Source organism: Equus caballus, chromosome 19 (genome assembly GCF_041296265.1).
Source record: "Equus caballus isolate H_3958 breed thoroughbred chromosome 19, TB-T2T, whole genome shotgun sequence".
NCBI classification, from domain to species: domain Eukaryota; kingdom Metazoa; phylum Chordata; class Mammalia; order Perissodactyla; family Equidae; genus Equus; species Equus caballus.
In genome coordinates this window covers 22373791-22387432 of record NC_091702.1, presented here as the reverse complement: position 1 = coordinate 22387432, position 13642 = coordinate 22373791, and the positions used below count along the sequence as shown (strand labels likewise).

General features: G+C 40.8%; 1 protein-coding gene across 10 annotated transcripts in view; it reads right to left on the bottom strand.

The window, feature by feature from the left end:
• FNDC3B (fibronectin type III domain containing 3B) overlaps positions 1 to 13642 on the bottom strand; it is a 357231-nt gene that overhangs the window by 260584 nt on the left and 83005 nt on the right. For all 10 annotated transcript variants that reach the window (XM_070243255.1, XM_070243250.1, XM_023623306.2 and 7 more), the window contains exon 3: positions 7004 to 7079. In XM_070243255.1, the coding sequence (XP_070099356.1) occupies positions 7004 to 7079 (76 nt within the window). The remainder of the gene's footprint in view (positions 1 to 7003; positions 7080 to 13642) is intronic.

Here is a 13642-nt window from a genome sequence, read left to right as displayed (position 1 = left end):
AGATTGACACAGACATTAGCTTAGGGCAAATCTCTCCCAGCAAAAAAAAAGAACAAAAACATAATCTTTATAACTTCTAACAAATTAAATCACTAAAATTTTACTTGGAGAAAAAGGCCAAAGAAAGTCTGACAATATAATACTGAGTGAAGTTTTTGTCTTAATTATATAAAGGTAAGAATAGAGATAATCAAGCTAACTGGGAAAGGCAGAAGGAGAAGCGCACAAAGAAGCACAGGGTACCTCCCTTGAGAGGGACTTTACACTTCCTGGGAAGCAACGTAATTTGGCACTGATGCAAGCCAGTCTCATGACATTGCTCAACCCCAGCATGGTGACAGCTGTGCATATGATCATAGGCTCTCCTCCCACCCTTTCCATTAACTGGACTTTCTGCTCCGGGCCCATCAGTACTTACCAGCCCTTGTGGAGACCACCCTGCTGGTAAACTTCCAGTGACTCAGCAGCAAGTTACTGTCTGAAAAGGGGCCAATCGAGTCAGCAGGTGGAATGCCTGTTTGCAACAAATGGCTGTGCACGTCCAGGTATGAATGAAAAGCCAAATCATCGTGTTCAAAAGAAAGCTCCCCAACATTTTGGAGATCAGGCATACTCCAAAATGCTAGAAGTGATTTTTCATCATAACACACACAGGTAAAAGACGGTAACTAACCGAAGCTCACAGTTAACAGTTACAAAACAAGCGACAAGTTGGTGGAGCAATTCAGATCTTCCTAGAAACTCAGACTCTCTCAGTCTAGAGCCGCACTGGAGGCCTGTGAACCAACTCTCACCAAACACAGCTTTGGAGCAGTCAGAAAGATGGGCAGGACGCTGGCGCTGGCCTGGACAAAGGACTCGGCATTTCCCATTCTAAAATCTTTTTCAGGTGAGGCCTAACTGTCCACAGCAACATTTCAGATCAGCGATCCCTCACAAAACCCCAAATGCAAAGAAATGGGTTTTCAAGGCAGTTTCTCGTGTAGAAAAAGAAGCCCTCAAAATCCTAATCTTGTAATAGAAAAAAATATTTCCACTCATAATACATTCTACAAATAATTAAATACAGTCCAATGACGATCAAGTACATGTTCAATGTAATCCAAGTCTGCAAAGATTCAGAAGGATTTAAGGCATTCATATTACAATAATTTCACTTTTAAACTCTTCAAATATTTTTTGGTGAAAAATGTGTTTGCAAATTTAAGCCAAGCCAAGGGTTCAACCTTGGAAGACAGACTTCATTTGCAACAGGTCCTCCTCCTTGGTTTCAAGCCAGTAAAACAGGAATTTCTCATTTATATGCAGTCTGCTTTAAAGGAATAGACCATACAGAATCTTCGCTTGTGACATTATAGTCTACCTCCGCTTGTAAACCCTCGTGATGACACCATTCATGTCATTTCTCAATAAACAAAGCAAGAGACAATGAGAGTTCCCTTGGACCTGTTATAAATTCTTAGAAGGAATGACAGGTCAGCGTTTTAATGTGCCAAACAAGTCTAATAAATGCACTTTAAGTACCAAGTGAGGAAAAAAAAGTAACATTAAGGTCCCTGTGGCAGTCTGGGGATGCTGAATCATACATGGAAGGGAGGGAGGTGGGAGACAAATGAGGAGATTCAGAAATGTGGAATCGCTCTCAATGGTGTCATTCACAGAGCCCCTGAGCACAGCGTGGTGTTCATCAGTGATACGGTTCCCACACTCACTGGGGCAGGGGTAGAATTAGACAGAGAGCTGAAGAAGGCTTAAGGAAAGCGAGGAGGAGAGGGCAAAGTCTCATATTCTAATAGCGTCCAAGCCACAGCCATCTCCGAGTAGGGCTCTCCTCAGCCTCCCTCCCACCACACATTCTGCTGTCATCTCAAGGTCTCTACCCACTGAACACAAGTTGGTGGGGTAAATCGTCTTTGTAAAAGACGTCTGGATTATTCTGGACAAAAAACATTAGCAATTAAGCATCGTAAAATATTATTCTTTATTAGAATAATGGTGCTCCCCAATCATTTTACTTTAATTCCTTTTTCTCATTTCACCACGACGTTCACCCATTTTCTTCAGGGTCACAATTTGTAATATATCAGTCTTAAAACACAAATAAAAATTGCAACGTTAATATAGGTCAATATGAAAGTTCTTCAGACTTATACCTGTTTCTCTAAAGGAAACTGATTAGCTTCAACTATCACTGTGATTTGAAATTTGAAAGTTCTTTTGTGGACATTTTGGAGACCACTAAAAGCACTTCACTAAACATCTTTCAGCTCCCAGCACAACAGTAAAAGTTAAAAGAAAAATCATCACACGATGTAAAGCCAGAGCCAGTCAAGGGTCTAGTCAGTAATTATTCTCCGGCTGTGTGACTGGGGGGTATGTGAGGACACTGTTTCCTGTCACAACTGAATCCACAGTCTAATTCAAGGGCTAAGGCAAGATTTACAAAGATAACAAGACTGTGACAGGTAGTGCTGCCTGTACCTGCTCCTCCAGGAAAGCAGAAAAGGTCAGAATGGGCTAGAATGGTCCAGGAGGGCTCCTGAAGGAGAAAGACCTAGAGAACCTTAAAGGAAACGTGGTATTTGTTTTGGCTGAAGTATTTTACAGGGAGCAGAGAAACGGCCCAGATAAAAAAGATGGCATGTGTGGACAGGAAGGAAGGCTGCACTGCCAGCACCTCAGCCCAGACAAGGATATAAAAATAATGGGAGACACCCGCAGCTGCCCTCTATTAATTCCTGAATTTAAGCAAAGGCAAGAATTCATATGGATTGCTAAGATTCTTTTTACCCCTAACAATTAGCTCTTTATACACTTTCATCTGGCCTAGGAAAGAAACATCTTTTGTCTCAGGTGCCATAGGTATAATGCTGCCTCCAAGGGAGAATAAACTTGTGACCTTTCATGGCCCCTTCAAGACCTATGATTCACATTTCATGGAAAATATTGAGAAATATTCCATTAGAAATAAATCTGCTTTCACAGCATATTGCACGCTTCCTGTGTTTTTCTTCATTATCACCAAGGACATTCCCATGAAAATAAAATCTTGTGTTTTTTTTCCCCAGAGTAACCATATTCTTTATATTGATTTGCTTTGCATTTTCAAACTGCCTTTTCATGGCATCACAATGAGCTTCTGGGGTCTTCTAGCGATGTCATAAAAGTCCTATAGAGAAAATTATTAGGCTAACAAATTCAACTACAAGCAAATGGAGTTGACCTCATATGGTGTAATTTCAAAGTTTCCAGGAAGACCCAGCTACCAATTCCACTCCTGACCCCTAATCCCCCCACAGCAATTCCTAACCTACTGGTTAGTGCTGAAATAGCAAAGTCATTAAGCTGACAGTTACGATAATGGCGTAAGCAATGCGTATGACTTCAAAATTTCCAGGAAGGCCACCACTACCAACCACCACCCTCTTTCGAAAGAAAAAAGAAAATACCTCCCTACCTACTGGCTGATGTTGAAAGATCATAACTAGAGCTCCATTCTCTTAACTTTAATCTCTAGTAAATTGAAAATGCTTCTTTCAGAACTTTCCATTACAATGTGACTCAATTTCAGATCCTTTCCTAATAGATTTTGTTTTTTTTTACAAAGCCAGCAGGAAAAGACTGCCTCCCACTGTACCCATCCTCTCCCATTGGACCCCTCCTCTTCCAGCAGCTGAACCTGAAAGCCCCACCTAGAAGCCAGCCCACCCAAACTCTGGGCCCAATTCTGACTTTGGGCAGAAATAATTTAAGGAACGCCAAGTCCATACTTCCTGTATCACGCTATCTGCTCTTAGTTCTGTTAAAAGGGTGTCCATCTCATTCCAAAGACCCAGCCTCCACTATGTACCTTTGCTCTACAAACCCTCTCTATCTCATCCTGGCCATCTGAGTACTCATCCTGGTATTCTGCCCAGAATCCTGTCACTCCAAGGATAGGAACCCATCGTGCTCTTGTCATGTGACCAAGAAGAATGGAGTCCTACTATGTGAGTTCATGCTTCCCTGATGTAAAGCCACAGAAAAAGGCAATAGAGTTCATGCTCCGGAGTCAGACATACCAGGGATGAAAACTCAACTCTGCTTCTTTCTAGCTACATGACTTTATGCACGTGAATTAACCTCTACAGGCCTCAGCTTCCTCATGAGTATCTATCACACCCATTAAATCAGAGAATACAAAGCATAACCTAAGAGCGGAATAAATATTAGCAATAATAGGGATGTTAATCATACTGAAAAGATAATTTGGAACTTACATACACATTATCTATTCCCACCTTCTGTGTTGATATGCTCTACCCCCTTGGAGTGAAGCATTCACTAACTCACACCAGAACTCAAACGAAGGCTTTAGGGGGCGATGAGCGCTGAGTGGCTGCCTGTTATGCATTAGAGGTGGTCAGTGGGCCTGGACTTGGGGTTCCTTGCAGTTTGTGCAGTTCATCCTGTCGCCCCAGTGCTTCCCAAGCCCTCGCAAACCACTGTTCCAGGTCCTGGTCCCTCTCATCCTGTCTTGCGTCGCTTCAATTAAGTGGGCCAGGTACCACCATGCCCCAAACGAAGATAACCATGGTCTCTGGGTGTTCAGAAGACAACAAAGAATAGGATGGCTGGGGAAGCCAAAGATAAACGGCTCCACAACTCTGCTTAGTCAAAGGCATTTTTGAAATCACTGAAAGGAGTGTTAGTGTCACTTATCTCCAAGTATCATCGTGAATAAACACAAAGCTCCTATTGTGAACAGAGCAATACGCTTCCAACATTCCCTGCAGAGTACACCCGTTACTGACGTGGACTCAAAAAAAAAAGTGAGAGAGAGGCTAAGTAGACAAATACATACATACACACACACGCACGCACACTCTCCTTAGACACCAAAAAGTAAAAGCAGGTGGCATGAAAGAGTGGATTTGACATATGTTGATCTATTCAGCAATGTGCTTTTATAGATCCTATCACATCCTCAGTTGTAGAGGACATCGCCCACCTGCCAATTCATGGGGCTCCAATGTTACCACGACCAGAAGCTCAACTGCTTTCTCACTGAATTAAAACACCAGCTTCACTCTACGTAGGTGAAATGACTTTTCATCTAGTTGTTCTAGTGCGATTTTTTTTCTAAAGATACAGAATGGATTTTGAGGTTTTATTTGCTGAAAATATCCATTGACTGTAATACTACTAGTAGGTGGAAGATTCTATACCCCATACTATTTTAAAATATTTATTTTCACTCTTTTTTTTACTTGAAGTTTCTTTGAATGATTCATCACCAAAGACAAGTTTGGTATTTAAATGGTTTAGAACACCAAAGATCAATTTCAGGGATACACTGGTCAGAGAAATAGAATCTGTGATTGCAGAAATGCAATCAATGATTAAAAATCATTAATAAAATGGTTAAATCATTTCAGATTAACTGTAATTAAAACTCATTAGGCTTGAATCTTTGAAAATACTCATTTCTCCAAAAAAAATTTTTCCCTCAATTTTTGTTCTTCTAGGTACTAAAACAAGTAGTAAATCTACAGAGCAGAATGCTCTGCTATTACGCAAAGCAATAGAAAAATCAACTTTTTCCACGCAGCTCATCGCCAGAAACTAAAACTAATGGGCATTTCTCTTCATTTGTTTATTACTGGTGAGCAAGTCTAGGTACTAAAAATGAGGCTTCTGGTCAGATTCCAGTCCAATCAATAAGCTAGTATTGAACTCAATTACAAGTCAATTTACCATTTGCCCCAAAAGTCCAATCAGTGCCAAAAAGAGCTGTCACAAACAGTGCCCTCCAACATGGCAGCATTCACAGGCTAACTACAGATCTGGGTTGATCTTTCTACCCAGAACTCCATATGGATCAGAGTACCTAAGTTATTTCTTTCCAAAGTGAACCACAGAGAAGAGGCATTGGGATCACCCAAAGTAGAAATTCACTGAAATGCCCTAGGAGCTGTACTTAAAGAACGACCCCCAAGGAGCCTCACCTACACCTGGAACTTATTTAGATGACAAGATTCTGGACTCTGAGCTGATGCTGTCATGGACTTTCAGAAATCTTGGAGAGTTGTATTTTGCATATGGGAGGGACACGAACTATCGGGGGTGGAAGGTGACTGTGGTGGGTAGCTTTCTACGATGGCCCCAGTGACTTCAGCCTGCTGGTATTCACACCCTATGTAACCCCCTTTCTTGAGTGGGCTGGATCTAGTATTCCCTCTTGCCCTCCAGTCACTGCTCTGATGAAGCCAGCCACCATACTGTTGGTGTCCCCATGGAGTGGCCATTAGCAAGGAACTGAGGAAGCCTCCTGCCAACAGCCCGCCGAAAACGAAAGCCTGCCATCAACCACTTGAGCGAGCCTGGAAACAGACCGACCCTCAGACATGCCTTCCAATGACCACAGCTCGAGCCCAGTCCTGGATTTCAGCATTTGGAGAGGCCGAGAGCCATGGGACACAGCTGAGCCGTGCCCAAATTCCTGAGCCACAGCAGCTGTGAGATAATAACAATGTTGTTTTAAGCCACTAAATTTGGGAGTAATTTGTTACTCAGTAATAAAAACTAACAGATACTTAATACAGATTTTACTTCTCAACACATCATTTCAATAGCATCACAACGTATATTTGAAACTTTTACCTAATTTGAAAAAGTACTTGCTGTTCTCAATTGGAATTTTAGGATCTTTTAAAATCTCTGCATTTTTTAGGGATACTGAATTCCACAATACACAAAGACACTGCAAGCTTTCCTAAATTAAATTCACTTCAAAGTCAATAGAATACTAGAGGTATTCAGCTTTGTCCCTTATATATCACAGGCCTACGCCAGCCTCAAGAAGCCACTATTTGAAAGGGGAAAAAAAAAATGCTAAAAAACATCCAAGATAAATTTCACTTGTAGAAAATCACATGCAGACACAGAGAAAAACTTTACTGGCTTAAAATAATAAATAAAGGAAAACTCCTTGGGTTAGAAGGCTTACAAAAAACCTCCTTACCTTGAATGCACTGAAGGGTTCCATCCTCCGCTCTTATTGTAAAGGTCTCACCTGGATTAACTTGAACGAGAATAACCTGCCAAAACAACACATTAATTTCAGTTTAATACCAGAACATCTGGGATTTCCCTTCGACAGTTTTATTGCCTAAATTTATATACTAGACAGGAAGCATGTGGCACAGAATCTTGTATAAACACAAAACTTAGGATATGTCTTAGACCTGGTTCAAATTTGAGGGGGCTAAGGACATGCATTTGATGCTAGCTAAGAGAATGCTCCTCTGTTGCTTATGATGGTATGTAACTAAAAAACTCAGTTTTAAGATACCTTTTCTTTCACACAATTCCTTTTTTCATTTCACTAATTTAGAAACAACAGTTAAAGAAGAAAAAAGACCAGGAGCCGGCCCCATGGCCCAGTGGTTAAGTTCACGTGCTCCGATTCAGCAGCCCAGGGTTTTGCTGGTTCAAATCCTGGGTGCAGACAAGGCACCGCTCATCAGGCCACGCTAAGGCGGCGCCCCACATGCCATAACCCGAAGGACCCACTACTGGGGGAGGATTTGAGGAGAAAAGGCAGGAAAAAAAAAAAGAAGAAGAAGATTGGCAACAGTTGTTAGCTCAGGCACCAATCTGAAGAAGAAGAAAAAAGACCAGAAACTATACTTACGAAGGAAAACTGCAAGGAGAAAAGAGGTTCTAAGCTATCACTATTGTATATTGCTACCAAGAGTCTATTACTGACCTGGGTTATATGATTCTACGGTGATAACCAAAGAAAGTAATTTGTAAGGAAAATATTTGGGAAAAAAAGTATCTGTGTATATGATCTGGAAATAATAAGGAAAAGTATAAGATAGATGAATAATATTACAAATAGGCCCCACCAAACACTCAAATTTTTATATCTATTACCCAAATGTCAATGTTTTAGTCGTATGAACAAATATTTAGAAGACACCTTCCAAAAGATTAGACCATGCATGGTAATGGCAAAGTATGTTCTTTCAAGAGCCTCAGAGTTTTGGTTCTAATCTGATTTAGTTCCTTTACATAACAAAAGAAAAATCATTAATTAATATCTAAATACAAATGAAAGGACATGATCCAAGCTTAAAAACAGTAGTTAAAAATCATCATGTTCAAGGTTAACACTATTATGATAAATACTGTATAGTTCCAGAAATTGGAAGGATGTCAGTGTCACATTCATCTTCCAGTTCCTGGAGCAAGCCTTGTTCCTCCCTGCCTTGAAACCATCAAGTACGCTGTTCCCTCTGTCTGTAGCTCCTTACTCCTTCACCTCTGCCCACCACCCACTTTACTCCTTCCCCAACCAGCTAAGGCCTAGTCATTCTTGTCAGCTTACAAAGTGGCATCTGACTCTCAGGACAGGTCGGATCTCCCACTACGTATTTCTCAAAAAGACCCAAAAAACTCTACTCTCCTTCCTAGAATTTATAATTGCAGTTAATTAACGAAGCTATTATCATAAAAGAAGCTAGTGCTTCTTTTCCTCAACGACTATTTTAACTGAACGAATGAACGTCATAAAACATAAGGACCACCACTGCAAACAATTACTTTAACTTAGAAATTAAGCTTTCAAATTACGCAATTTAGAAAGTCCACTTTATTTACTGTATGTACCATAATTTATCTGCTTTGTAAAACTATTTATTGAGATCAAAGACATTTCATCTTTAAAAACTAAACCTTTAATATCCATGTATTTGGCTTCTTCTAATAATTCCCCACAGGAGACAATGCTGGGATATTAAAATTTTAAAAATCAGGAAATAAATTAACTGGAGAAAACAAGATCATTCAGGGAAAAGCAGTCCAAGCTTCGCCCCTGGTGCTTTCGTTATCTTGAATTATAACACTCATTTCAAGGCAATTTATTCTTCCTGTACAGTAACTGTGTCAATAATCTTTCAGTGTTAAGTATTCAAATTCTCACCAATGTAAACATGTTGTGCCATTTTAAGAACTCAAAAGGAAATCCCTTCAGATCTCTATAGAGTGATTAAAACATTTCAATCGCTTTCTTGCAACTGAGATTTCAAAGTCATCCCTAAAATGAAAATAGTTTTGATTTAACTTTATTTTTACATAAACATATAGAACATAACTCGACTACAATGAAATAAAAACCACACTCCAATAAAGAAAATTATCCATATCTTTTTACCAATCCTTAGACCAATTCCAACATCACTAGAAACCTTCTGCGTTGTGTTTAAACCTCTAGGGATAGGCCTATAATATATGCCTGTAGAATTAATTAGTTAAAAAAATCAGTGGACATCAAGACTACACCCCAGATATTCGTGACAATCCCAAATTCGTGTGCTCTCATCCACCACTCTCAGAATTGTCAGACATGTCCTGACTGCTGGTTCTGAAAGTACAAATCACCGGTATTATGGAAAGTCCCAGGCAAGAAAAGGGATTTCGGATTTGGGGCATGTTCCAGATTATGTCACTTTATTTGCTTATCATATTGCATAAAGTGTGTCTGTGACAGTTCCTTGGCGGTCACGGACACCAGGCCACAATTCAAAGAATGGCCCGAAGGCATCCAGCCTCCAAAAGCCATTTATGCCTTCCCTCTCTGCTTACAGAGGCCAATTCCTGACCCCCATCCCACGTCTTCAGGGAGAAGGATGATAGGTAAAGGGCTTTTAAGCATCCTGCTAAAATACCTCTCTTCAGATGTTTAGTTCCTGTAATTTTCCCTGCTGCTGGGCTGCTATGGCAACCAGATTATAATCAGAAACCAGGCAAATCTCCTGTCCCAATATCAATTTTTCTTAGTAAGAGCAAAAGTCATTATTTGAGCAACTGTCTTCATCTCGGCACCAAGATATTTTAAAAGAAAGCATTTTATTATACCGAGGTCGACTGACCACCTTGCTGTTTTCACTGTCAATAAAGGAGAGATAAAAATAAAGTTTTGACACACACTAGCCCAATGATCTGTCCCTGACAACAGACATGAACGAGACGGCTGCACAGGCCTTGCATCACGCAGCCTTGAGCAGCATGAGTCACAGCCTGGCAGGCTCCTTGGCACTTAACCTTTTGTATCACACAAGTCTGTCAGTCAGTCACTCTTTCTCTCTCCCCGTCTCCCTCCACAACCCCTTTCTCCCTCCCTCTCTCTCTCGCCACAAATCGGACATAACTGTTACAAGTCCTCTTAAATACAGAACATAAAACATAACATCACTGTCCAAACCTCATCATTTTTTGTCCACTCACTAAGCATTTCCTGCTTTTCCAAAGTCAGCATTAAAATAACCGGTGCATTCTGTGTCTTGTCAGAGGAGGAAAAAAAAAAGACAAAGATTTTAACCACTGATAGATTTCACCTCCCCAGAGATGTTAAAACAGAACTATGTTAATCAAATTATAAGAGCATACTTCAGGCTACTCTTGGTGTATCAGATCTGTTTCAAATCTGTTAGTGCTACATGAACCAAGCAGCCTGAAATAACCAAAGGAAGTATCAAGGCTTAATAAAAAATAAGTGACCATTCTTCCAAAGCCTGAAGAAATAAAACAACAGGGAGAATTAACATAATTGAGCAAAAGACTACACACAGCATCCTGGGAAAGCTTTACCCACAAGACAACTGGAACAGGCATACCAGGTCTTTCCTTATGCATACAAATCTAAATCTAACTCTGTTTCTAACTTATCAGAAGGGGAAAAGGAAAGCTACTTTTGCAACTTACATTTTGAGTGGCTGATTACCCACAAGATCAATACAGAATCTAAGACTACTTCCTCCTGGAGGCAAATTACTAACGTATGCCTCAAATTAAAAATGACCAGCCACCTGACTGCACAACCACTGCCGTGTATGTGGCCATCACAAAAGCTTCTGCTGGGAGAATAGGCCTGCCTACCCAATGATGAAATGTTACATTGGCAGCAGTCTTCAAAGTTAAATCGAATACCCAGACAATCAAATATAAACTGTGCTAGGAGAGGAGACCTCGTTTGCTTTCGGAGCTTCTTCCACTTGCCACACTCTGTGAGGCTTGTCCCTTAGCTGTTTCATGTATAAACGAACGCTTCACCCTTGGAGCCAGAATTTATGATTAGCCAACAGATATCTTCAGGGGAAAAAAATGATACAACCGAAATCTGCAGAAGAGTTCCATGTAAGGAAGGATTCTATGCAGGAAGATCTAATAACTTTTAAAAAAGTGAACTCTGACTACATGAGAGCAGTAACAGCACCTTCTTTCTAGACACACACACACATACCACACACTCTCACTTCAGGTCCCCAAACTCCAGAGAAACCCTGGAGAGCTCTGGCCAGGCCCTGGAAGCCCCAGCCATCCATCCACACACACCGGTGAGACCCTGGTCTCTCTCTGTGCCACAGACCACAGCTGGCCTCAGGCAAAACTGAAAAGTCTGCATCATTTGCTTTCTGAGTCCCCTCTCCTTTCTCCAAACCAGGAAAAAGAAGATGATGAGCTACAAATCACCAACAACTATCTTTGTGGTAATAACATACACAAAGAAAGTGTCCCAAGATTAAAAATGTGACCAGGTAAAGTAGAAAGGTACTGGAAGACGATGGGAAAGGACTGATTGCCTCACCTGCTCAGCTGTCCTACCTGAAGCTGGAATCCAAAGCCGGCAGGAAAAGAACATACAAGACCAGGAAGCCTCCAGGGGCCCTTACACATTGGGTCAAGGCACACAGGCACGCATGTACGTGAAGCTCTTGCTTGGTCAACACCACTAATCACCCACTGCCAATCTTCCTCTTTTCTTTTTTTTTTTTTTTGTATGTAAGCCACTCCCACAGCATAGCCAGACAAGTGATACAGGTCCACACCCGGGAACCAAAGCAGAGCTCGCCAAACCTAACCACCAGGCAACCAGGGCTGGCCCCTCCAAACTTTTAATACTCCCATTTCCTCAAAGGATATAAGGTTCAAAAGTTGTCTTCCTCAACTGACCATTTCAAATCTCTGAAATTAAGTCAGCATGATGCAGGCTACTTTATCAGCTCCTTTTAACAGCTGTTTATTCTACAACGATGATATAAATCACTATTAATTATCGAACCCCTATGGTCTGCCAGGTAGCTATTACTAACCAGATCTTACGGATGGGGAAACTGAGGCTTAAAGAGGATAAGTAACTGTCTAAAATCACAAAACTACAAAATGACTGAGCAGCAGTGGAATCCAGCCCCATCTGACTAAGACGCATGCCCTTCTCTTCCACCACACAGCTCCCCCCTGACAGGACTGGACTTCAGACAGTCAATTCTCTGTGGAGAAACTTCAATAAATAGCTATAAGGAGAGATAGCATTTAACTAGGTCAGAGGCATGTCCCCAAAGACTGGGGACAAGTTCTCTTACAGGAAATCTATGCTCACTCCCTAAGCCAGAGCCCTTCACTCCCAATATGGCAGTTAGGTGCTAAGGAACCCCTTAACTGACAACAAGCAGTTGTTTCTATATTGGGCAGAATGTATTCCCATAAAGTCCTTGTCAAGTCCTTGAATTCCTCTAGAATCCTAGTATGAATCAATGAGCTGACCACTCGATTATCACAATCACTAGATGCCATTTCTCAGGGCCCAAAGCAGGGATAACAAAAATAAAAGATGACTCCTGGGAAGGCTGCATCTTAAGCTTCTATGCTTCCCACAAGTCACCTGTCATTAACAAAAAAGACAGGAAGGGATTAACAGGTGGCCGAGAAAAGAGAAATCAAGATGAACCAAAAAGGACATTTTTATGCACTGAAATCACACTGGTGCCTGCTGAAAATATATACATTCAAAAGAGTCCAATAACTGCATTTCATGAAATGTGCCCTTAGAAGAATTACTACGATATCTCAGTCTTAAATCAGCACATATTAATGAGTGCCCAGAATGGCATTCCTCTAGGAGTTGGGAGTAGAGACAATACAAAGTGCTGTCCACCTTGGACTGACAAATGGAATATGCATGGGATGGGGCGGGGTGGGGGGGACGGGTGTCATTAGAAACAAAAATTAAACATTTACAGATAGTGGTAAAGGCTATAAAGAAAATACAATGGCAGCTTGTAAGAAGTTGTACTCCCTCTAATTGTACACTGCCTTGAATAAAGAGATTCTATTACAAAAAGAACTGCTGTTTGCTAAGAAAAAAAATGTAGCATTAACTTAAATGGAAAAAATGCAAAATGTAATATAGATGGCCCAAACTAGGTTAAAAGCCTCTTTTAAGAGAGCCACAAACGCCAGAGTCTAAAGTTTCAGCTACAGGACTTTCAAGATAAAAACCAACGGTACACAAAGGACCAAAATTCCATGTCAGCTTAAGTGTCATTTTTCCCTGGCTAAAAGTAATGCTACCAAATATCCTTGTGCATTTGGAGCACCATTACATTTATTTAAATCTTTTTTTTTTCATTTTATTAAGTACATTTTTCACAGAGTTGCTGAGTACCAAAAATATAACTTTTCTTCCCTCAGTTGAAAATTATGTTGACTAAGAACAAAATTTGGTTCCTGTCATCACCACCTCACCTTGTCAAAAATGTCCATCAGGTAAGGTACAACCTCTTTCTGCCACTTAATTCCATCCACACACCCCGTGTCC